The 10359-nt window shown below is 36.6% G+C and overlaps 1 protein-coding gene across 2 annotated transcripts in view; it reads right to left on the reverse strand.

Annotated features, from left to right (window-relative positions):
- Window positions 1-10328, reverse strand: part of mettl15 (methyltransferase 15, mitochondrial 12S rRNA N4-cytidine) — a 65157-nt gene extending 54829 nt beyond the window's left edge. For both annotated transcript variants that reach the window (XM_032561100.1, XM_032561099.1), the window contains exons 1-2: window positions 10254-10328; window positions 8316-8554 (exon numbers count right to left, since the gene is read on the reverse strand). In XM_032561100.1, coding sequence (XP_032416991.1) covers window positions 8316-8540 — 225 coding nt within the window. In that variant the 5' untranslated portion in view covers window positions 8541-8554; window positions 10254-10328. The remainder of the gene's footprint in view (window positions 1-8315; window positions 8555-10253) is intronic.
- Between the last annotated feature and the right edge of the window lie 31 nt (window positions 10329-10359).

Genomic DNA, 10359 nt, shown 5'->3' on the forward strand with positions numbered 1-10359 from the left:
GTTTAGTTACAAGGATCAATTATTTACCAGCCTCCTCTTTCACTACTCAGTGCACCCAAAAAAGGAGTGTGAAGAAATAAAAGAAAAACACTGTCAAGTGGTAGCCAATTCAATAGAAAGAAATTAGGGGGAAAAAACTTCTGTGTTTAGCATCACACAGTGTTTGATCAATAAATTGTGAATTAAGATACCATTTGACTTGAAAAGAATAAAATATGTGTGAATATAACCTCCTTTGCACAATGTCTGCAGCAAAAAATGTATTATCTATTAGCATATTAGGGTAGACATACAACATAAACAAAAATGCCATTGTGAGCATTTACAATAATTTCCATATATTTATATGCAAGTGTTATTATTTATGCCAGACAATAAAACAACAACTGCAATGCATTAACAGTCTGAAAAATGTGTTTAAACAAGATGTTTGACAACTCTCAAATATTATGGTACCTGATGAAAAACATGCACAAACAGTATTGTAATGATGCAATCTCTCTGAATCCATGTACTTCATATTTACTCTTAACCCACTGACTGCACAGCTGAAACAGCAACTTCAAGCTTTTAACTAATTTAGAGACAAGATCATATTACCGCTTCGCTCAAATTAACATTAGCACTTCACCTTGCTGGCTGAGTCTAGAAATAAATACAAAGTCACAGAGAACATCTTTAACCTAAAAGAGTAATACAGTAATATTTATTGCAGGCTCTATTCAACACTGTTGTTACAAATAATTAAAATATGTGATTTTATTTAAGTAGAACTTTTGGCAGTGTGAGATATTTTCATAAGTATTCTCTTAAGATGATTAAATTGTGCAATTACACATTTCTGCCGAATACCTCTGTTTAAGACTGATGAGTAAAAAAAACAAGTTTTCAGAAAGGGAACTGTATTGGTCAGTGGAAATACTGCAGATTGCTTTGTTATTTCGAAAAAGAAGGTTTGGTATCCAGAAGCATATCAGAAAAGCATATAATTACAACAAATGGCAACATTGCCAAAAAATTATAATTACTCTACACGATTACACAAAAATTATTGTTGTTTATGTGTTTTAAACAGATCTACAGTGTCTGATATTCCCATCAAAACTGTCGCAATATCTATGCTGTGCCAGCAGGTGGCCTTAACATCAACACTAATTATATTGAAATCCAAAAGACTTAATTTGGATATATTTTTTTACTGTGAGCTTGTATGAACTAGCAGTTCTGCTTTCTCCAGTAGAAATATGTCATATCACCTCAAGGTAGTCGGAAATACAAACCTGCGAGAAGTGGAAAGCTAACAAGCTGGTCATTCGTCAATCCGCACAAGCGCAGGAGAGTGTTATATTTGATGCTGCTGCACAACTGACATACTGATGCAAAAATATAAAGGTTTACTAGCAGCCTTCACCATAAAACAAGGTAGGATAGATTCCCATCTTGATGCTATTTACATCAAATTCTAACTTTACCATTTTGATATCAGACAACAGTCTTCTAAGCACTTATTGTACAAGTGCAAAACCCTGTCATAAATATAGCCTCAATTTCTAGGTCTTAGTAAACAAAAATTGAAGGAGATATAGTATCCTTGTAGCTTGTCTATTTCACCATTCCACATGTTGTGCAATCACAGATGGCAAAACACCAACACTGGGGTTGTCCCCATCTAAAAAAAAAAATCATGTAAAAGCGCACATGGGGTCAGTGGGACGACTACACAGAGTAAAAACCTTATGCGGTCCAAATGATCCAATCTCTTAAAATTGCTGGAGGGTTAAACAGTAAGACCAAGAGCAGAAAAATGTACTCTGCAAAGTGAGTGGGGTGACAGTTCTACAAAGGGAGGAAATACAAGCAATTTGTTTAACCACCTTAAAATGAAGCATGTGCCTGACTACCAGCAATGCAGCTGACAACAAGTTCAAGTCACAACACTGGGAAGAAAAAGCAGAAACTGTCCAAATGGTTAGTGATTTGAATAAATACGATTTTAAAAGATGTGCAGTGTCTGCTTACTGGTAGAGCAGAGAATCGTGTGTATGAATGGAGTAGTTAAATGGTGATTAGTGTCAAGTCAAGTTCTGCAGTCAAACTAATGTCTGTAAATGGTGTTTCAATGCCCCAATGCCTCCCACACTGGATGTCTTGCCACATACTTCTGTGGAGGTAGCTAATTTGTCCTGGTTGAATACAATAAATTTTCACTTCATTATGTGCTAGCTCATCATACTTTAACAGCAATCACAGAATCATGTAACAAAGAATCATAAGTTGGTTTGTTGTTGCTGTACTATGGCCTAGTGCTATACACACATCTTGGCCTGTGCCTCCTGATGTAAAGTAGGTAGATGAAGACATAGGATTTATTTTTTAATTTAAAAGTAAAACCATGTCCTAAGCCTAATATATATATATATATATATATATATATATATATATATATATATATATATATATATATATATATATATATATATATATATATACTGTATATAGATAGATAGATAGATAGATAGATAGATAGATAGATAGATAGATAGATAGATAGATAGATAGATAGATAGATAGATAGACAGACAGACAGACAGACAGACAGACAGACAGACAGACAGACAGACAGACAGACAGACAGACAGACAGACAGACAGACAGACAGACAGACAGACAGACAGACAGACAGACAGACAGACAGACAGACAGATAGATAGATAGATAGATAGTAAGTTTTTGTCAGTTTTTTAGGTCGGTTATACACACAAACAAATTGATAATGTGATATGAAGCTTATATAGAGGTTTTCACTGGCAGAGGCCTCTCGTGTCAAGGGCATCCTTTGGAATAGATTAATGAGCCATCAGCTGTGAGTCCAAGGGAAGAACCCCATACTGCTCCTGAAAGATAAAGAAGTTGGCTAGTCTTTTGCCATTTTGTTTTCAGCCCACTCCTCTTTCTAAGCTTTATTTATAGAATTTATAGTTTTCTCATCGTATGAGGACTTCCTGGTGCTTTACAAAAATCGTTCCTGTTTCTTCACATTTTGCTTCAGAGTATTTAGTCTTACTTTTAATCTGGCCTTGCTGAACAGTGTGTTTTGAATGTCTTTCAGAGCTTTTTTGTGTTTGTTGAAGGGCTGAGCGATATGACTTAAAGTCAGTATCACAACACATTGAGCAGTTCATTTCGATTTTTTAAAAATGGACAATAACTACACCCAACCCGACCCCTACTCAAACAATAAAGAATGTGATAAACTACTATTGATGACATGCTATGAAGTGAGTCCAGACTCCCCTGGACTGTTTTTTGCAATTATTTTTGTTGTTACTTTAATGGAGTTTAAAGCTACAGCGTCTGAAAATAAATGAAGAAAATGTGTACTTTTTGTTGAACTAAACTAGTTTATAAATATAAAATAATTTTGCTTCCAATCCTAAAAGCATTAATTGCCAAACAATTACTGACACATTTTATTTGGGGAAATGTACTGGTCCTCTTCCTTGACGATTGATGGCGGAGGAGGAGCTAAGCACTGTCAATCACCCTCGCATGCTCCCCACACTCTTCCCCTGGTTCTTTGCTAGCATACAGTTAGTTCTCCACACTGGAACCTGCCATGAATTCTCAGGCTAGTTAGCATAGCCACAGATGGTGATGGGTAAACAGTTTTCCTATAATAGTAAGTTGTTTTTCTGCCATTAGCACATTGAGCAGCAAATACACTTGTATGATAGACAGTGCTAAGACCCTCCTTCTGACTCTGATTGGTTGTTTCTCACTGTGAAACAGATGACATGCCCAAAGGGAGGCAGAGGAGCTAATTTTTTTTCACAGATGATCTGTCTCATGTTATACTGTCACGACATAGTGAAAGCTTTAAGAAATATTTTTAAAAACATATTTTTATAAAATTTACATATGTCCTTGAAGTAAAATAGCTTATTTAGTTTTTTTGTTTGGGTTATATTACCCACTGTAATTTGCTCATTTAAAGAGGTCCTTCGTTTTATGGTTAGATTACCACAGCACACTCAACCAGCTGCTACCTCTGAAGGTTTCTTATTGTGAGAACAGAACACAAACTCATATTTGGTGTGAGGTTATACACAGCTGAGTTAACACTTTCTTCCATCATTTTCTATAGTTTATATAGCATGTACTTTTGCTAAACTGCGTGAAAGTAAAAAAGAATCTGCCACAATGAATCCACAGCTCGTTTTACACAGTATTTACGATCTGTACATGGTGCACCAACTCAGTGCAAATGCAGGTAGTCACATAAACAAATTTCTCGGTACATAAGGAGGAGGCTGCATAGGCATCACATGGCTCTAATTAGTGACACTGTTGTCCTTAAGCTGATTCTGTTTTGTGGCTGTTCTGAGTGTTAGCAGGTGTACTATAAGTCTATTCAGTTCCTATCTAGTGGCATTCTTACGTTGCTAGTTCATAAGAGTTATGTCAACATAGGCATTATTGTACAAGATGACTCTATCCATCAGTAAAATAATGAATGAATGAACAAAGGAAAGGAAAACTGAATGAAAGCACAAAATTGGCCCGGATACAGTATTGATCTCTTCAGCAGGACTCAACATCTCCCTTTGAGTTTCCAAAGTCTTCCCAAGCTAAAAAAGAAATATAATTTCCCCTGCCCTGTCTGGCCCTGTCTTAAGTCTTTTTTTCTATTTCAAGAAAACCTTCCAAAAATAGATGACCAAAGAAATCTTGGTTAAACACCTTAACAATCCCAGCAACGCAGTTTAGTTAGGAATGGAGAAGAAAAGCACAAACCACTAATAAAAATGAGAAAGAATGGGAATTTAAATTTATTTTCAACTAGAGCTGTACAATATATTGCAAAGTAGGAATGTGTGATAGGGCATAAAATTCATATCACGATATCAATCATGATGGGAGGCGGTAACAATATATATCACTATGTGTTTTACGTAAAATGTACAATAGAAACAAAATAATACAAATTGAATGGAATGTATATACTGTATTTGTGTTAACTTTTTTAGATTTAGTGGATGGATAGTTATTGTGAGTGTTATTTGTATGTAATGATTGTAACTGTTTTGTATTGTGCTGGTACCCATTACTGTCAGGTCGGCCTTACAAAATCTAATTTTAAGCGATACCCAGCTGCTGATAGGCAGCAGCATAATCTCATGGTGACTACATGATTAAATCAAACTTAAATAAATGCATGAAAAAATATCTTTCTATAGAAACACTAACTTTAATGTAAAGGATGTCTGTAAGGGACAGCTGATATGTTTGTGACACCAAGAGCAAACTGCTACAAATATAAGTTCTCAAAAAATCTTTTTCAGAGCTTATATTTTTCAAAAGATTTGACAAAAAGCTACCCATAAAATGAATGAGTTTTTGGAACGAAACTAGTAGTACTATCTATATTTAGAGATCTAAAAACATTAACATGAAGGCATGCTGTGGTTATAGAAGCAGCACTTTTGCATGGATGTTTAAATAAATAAACAACCCTCTGTGGTTATAACAGACTTGTATTGTGTGACCATAAATCATTTCTCCCAGAATGTCACACTGACTGAGGTCTACAGCATGTACTATACAAAAAAAAATTAATTAAATCTATCAAACTGTTTTTTAAGAGCATCTGATTGGCAAGCCGTCTTGGGACAGTTGGCAAATGGGCGGGCAGCGGAGGAGTTTAGAGGTGCTAAAGTTCAGGCAGGAGCGACGCAGCACCCTGTTTCCTGCCAACAGCCCTACAGTGGCGCAAATCCTGACTAAGTTGTTGACCCATGGCCCCCACCTGCCTTGACCATGTATTATAAGCAGGGAGGGGGGCATCACTTTCCTTCCTAAGATGCCTTCCACACCAGAAGGCTTTTGACTCATGCCCATCTGTCCTGGTAGTACATACATTAAGTGAAAGCCAAGATACTGGCAACCTGTCCAATTCATGAGTGCCTTGTTATGTGAAGTGTGAACACGATCTCAGCAACCGTTCAGTAAGGAGAAAAATTATCAGTTAGGAGGTCAATCCACACGGTTCTCTTCAAGTTGGAATAACACGTGAGGATCAATTATGACGTAAATATTTAGGGAATTCTTTTTAAGCTTAATTATTGTTGTTTCCTCACTCAATTAAAAACAAACCAATATTGTAAACAATGAAGTTTTCAATAATTGGCAATCACACATTCTTACACATGAGAAGAGCAAAATTAAAATGCCTGAGAAACACTCATCATTGTGAGTTAGAATGCCCATGGCATTACTAGATCAAGTAAAGGCAGACAGGATAACAATGGCTGAAATTCAAATACGTCCTAATCACTTGCAAATACCAGTGTGGATGGTCAGTCTAGATTCAGTTTAGTCATAGATCACACATTTGCCTACAGACTGAGCACATTCTGGGTCATTTTTAGCATGACAATACATCAGTGGGTGAAGTATTGTATTAGAAATGATGGTAACAAATGAGAAAAAATGTAATTTATTACTTAAATAAAAAACTCTTGTCTGAAATAATTTAAGTTTCAAACATGTTTTTAAAGAAACATTTTCTTCAGGCAGGCATTTGCCCCAAAACACAAAACTGCCCCTTCCTCCCCAGGAGTGCTACTGACCGTTTTAGCAGGTTCTTTGTCAAGATAAGAGACTAAAAGGCTGACAGATATTCTGAAAATCTCTCAGCTTATCTTCTAAGATGAATCTGATTCTATACAAAAGGAGAGTGCCTGTCAGATCTGCTAGCCAATGTTTGATGGAAGGCACCTCTTGTTTTCCCAGTAAGGAAGGACTCGTTTTTTCACAATTATAACACCACAGGCTAGAAGGCGCCATTGTGCTACATTGAGTTCCATAAACTTATCAGATATTCCCAGAGTGATCAGAATTAGATTTGTTACCACCTGAACTTCCAGTATCATGAAAAGAAAAGAGAATATGTCACATGAGTACTCTTGAAGTTCAGGACAAACTGCATAGCTGTCTGATAAGAGTATTCTCAATGGATTCGCACTTCTCACACAAGGGTGAGGCTTCTGGGAACATGCTATGCATCATAATCTTTGAGTGTAACCTGTGTAAAAACCTAAATTGTATAAAGCGGTGCCGGGCATTAATAGAACACTCATGAATATATTCTAGCCTATTTTGCACACAGTCAGGGGTAACAGTGCTCCAAGCTCCTTTTCCCTATTTCCTTTATATTGTCAATTTTTGGAAGGCTTAGATTTTGCAGTGTCTCGTTAAGTTGGGAGACAATGAAGTTGGAGTTGGTAAATATACTAATATGGCTCTCTACATGTCCGGTACAGACCTCTCAAAGCTGAGAAGGTGTTTTCACAAAGTTCCTAATCTGCAAATACTTACAGAAATTAGGGGTGCACCAATTTATCGGCCAGCAAATTTCCATAATTTTGGGAGATCGGTGATCGGCCGATATTTGCAGGTAAAGGCAACCTTATCTACCTCAACAAAGATTTAAAAATCAACCACTGACCTCTTCTGCTCTCCCGTGAGAGGTTTGACTGGCAGACCAGTCCACCAGGTCATGACTGCAGGTTTTCAGTTAATAATAGTCACACCACTGTTGCCAACTCAGAAACTTTCTTGCTATATTTAGCTACAATTTTTTCAGACCAAAAAATTGGTATTGGTCAAGATTGGAATCGGCAGGTCAGGCTATTTAAAGATCGGTAATCGGTGATTGGCCAGAAAACTGCAATCGGTGCACCGCGGACAGAAGAGGGTAAATTATATTTCCGCTTGCGTTATTTGAATTAAGCAATAGTTAATCCAATTTTCAGAATACCAATACTACACAGTCCAAAAACATTCAAGTTCCAGGCATTGAATGTCCCACCTATGATGGAGGGCATAAGCAAGGAGTTTGGTGCTATACAATCAACTTGGCACATGTTGTATGATTAAGAATTTATATATTGTTAATTTTTGCACACTGACAAGTACGTTTATACATTTCACTGTTTTTCATAGTTGTGTGAACCTCTTTTTAAAGGTTAAAAGTTATGATTAAAAGCTTTTAAATTCAGCCTTATTGATCCTTATTTCAAATGGATAAAACAAAAACTAGGATAAGCTTTCATTTTGCCCAGTTCTATCTTTTCTCGTCAATTTAGAACAAAATCTCTAAGGAACTTTTATAACATCTTGTTAAATGCAATAAAAAACATGATACTTAAAAGCCTAAGAAGTTCAAAGTGGTACTAATAAAGTGTAGCTAATAAAATGATCCATGTATAAAAGACACAAAAACACTTTAACAGATAATTAAGGTGTGAAAGTACCTGAGCTGGCTGGACGTCTAAGTAATGAAGCACTTCTTTAAGCATGACAGGCATGTGAGGAGGCTTTTCAGCAGAAGCACAAGAGAGTCCGCCAGACCTATCCCAAAAACCAGGGCCAGAAGACAAACCAGCGGTGGCAGAATTCAGCCTCAACATTAATGACCTCCATGCTCTCCATGCTGCCGGGTTTGTTTTCCATATCATTATATTGGAGATAAAAAGCATGTTCTTGTAATGACCTGTGGAGAAACAACAGCAAGTTATGCTAATTTAATGTACTACTCCAGGTTTGTGGCTGTTTTTTAACACTATAAAAAATAAATATTAGTTTAGTCTGACACGAGTGTTTTATTGTTCCTATTCATTCTGCAACTTTCTCCAAATCTGCTGCTAACAAAGCAATGTGGTGTGTCACAATGTTGCATTTGCTGACAATAACAATTTGCCATGCTTTGCAACTTGACGTGAACATAATTACTGTTATATTCTGAATGTACAGTTCGTATATCCCACTACACTATGTGTTATTGAGAAGAACTGTAAATATTAAACACTTTTTGTTGCCTCAACTTTGGTATTTTTAGAAATACTTTCCACCACAATATACTGTATGTCATAAAAACAATAAATTGTATGTAATAAGGTTTCTATAGTCCATCAAAGTTAGTTGATTGACTATAGAAAAGATTAAGCATGAAATGACAACTATAGAAAGATAAAAATTAGCAAGTTAACTCTCTGCTGCCCAATAACCCAATAAGAAGTGATGATGAGCAACAATAGAGAGGTTCTCTTAAAATGTGCGTACAGCATTTACCAGTAGGAGATGGAGGAAGTGTCACTCTAAGTCAGTGACAACCTGTTACGGCTATCTAATTTTATTACACCATTAGAAAATTAATATTATAAATGTGCGTTATTGTAATAAACACCAAGGGATTCCCTGATTACACAGCCTAACTGGTGTGCTACAGGCATTATTGGTCCATAACTGGTGTGAAACTAGCCTGATAAACACCAACCCCTTGGTCTGCACTTTGTAAAGTGTCTGGACCCTCAGCTTTAAGAAAAGGAGTTGCTCTAAAACAGCACAGAAAATCAATGTCATCATTCACAACTTTTTCTGTGCGCTGGTTGAAATTCAATCTGAGAAATCAAGTACAATGAGAGAAATCCCAGACAGAGCACCAAAGGGAGACGAGAATTTAGCAGAATTGCATAAGAAGGCAATGGCCAGACTAGTGTGGAACCAGTTCTCTCAAAACAAGTAAATTCACAAAAAGACAGAATATAAAATATCTAAATATATAATAACAAATAAAAATACTACATAGTAAGGGCAAACTTTAAAACATAAACACTGTACAGTGATTAAAAAATAGTGCATTACACACATTGAGGACTATTCCACATATCATTTACTTTATTCAATTTTTTATTTATTTGATAATGATTGTCACGTTTAAAATATTAAAAAGACAAAGTACAAAATCATATGGGGGGCACCACAAAGCATTTGTGCTTAGGGCACCCATAAGGCTGGCAACGGCACTGTATATCCTGCTGCTTAGTTAGCTTTAGCCTCTCCGCTAAATGTGCCAGGCTCACATTCGCAACAAGACTGGAATGACCAACATGAAGACTAATATGGGGTAAAAGTTTAACCTGTGCAACCAAGCAACCTGGCACTTTGAAGAAAAATATCATAGGGACAGGTAAAAAGAGGTTTCCATGTCCACCTGGCACTTATCAATGGAGTAAAAATTGAAGTCGTGACAGTACATTAATACTCCTGCTACTTAAACGTTCACTTTACATTCTGTCCACTACTAAACAAACGGTAAACAGCATTTTACTGCACAACATATGAAACAGCTCAACTAACAACTGCCACGCTGAAACGTGCCTCCAGATGAGAAAAGCTAAACTGCAGCTTACCGTAGTGGATCAAGCAGAAGCTCCGCCTCCTCCAGCCTCAGCGTGACGTGCTCGTCACTGCTGGGCCGCCCAGCGTCGTCACCCTGACAGCCAATCCGCGGCCACA

The sequence above is a fragment of the Xiphophorus hellerii genome, chromosome 4, assembly GCF_003331165.1.
Source record: "Xiphophorus hellerii strain 12219 chromosome 4, Xiphophorus_hellerii-4.1, whole genome shotgun sequence".
Lineage (NCBI taxonomy): Eukaryota > Metazoa > Chordata > Actinopteri > Cyprinodontiformes > Poeciliidae > Xiphophorus > Xiphophorus hellerii.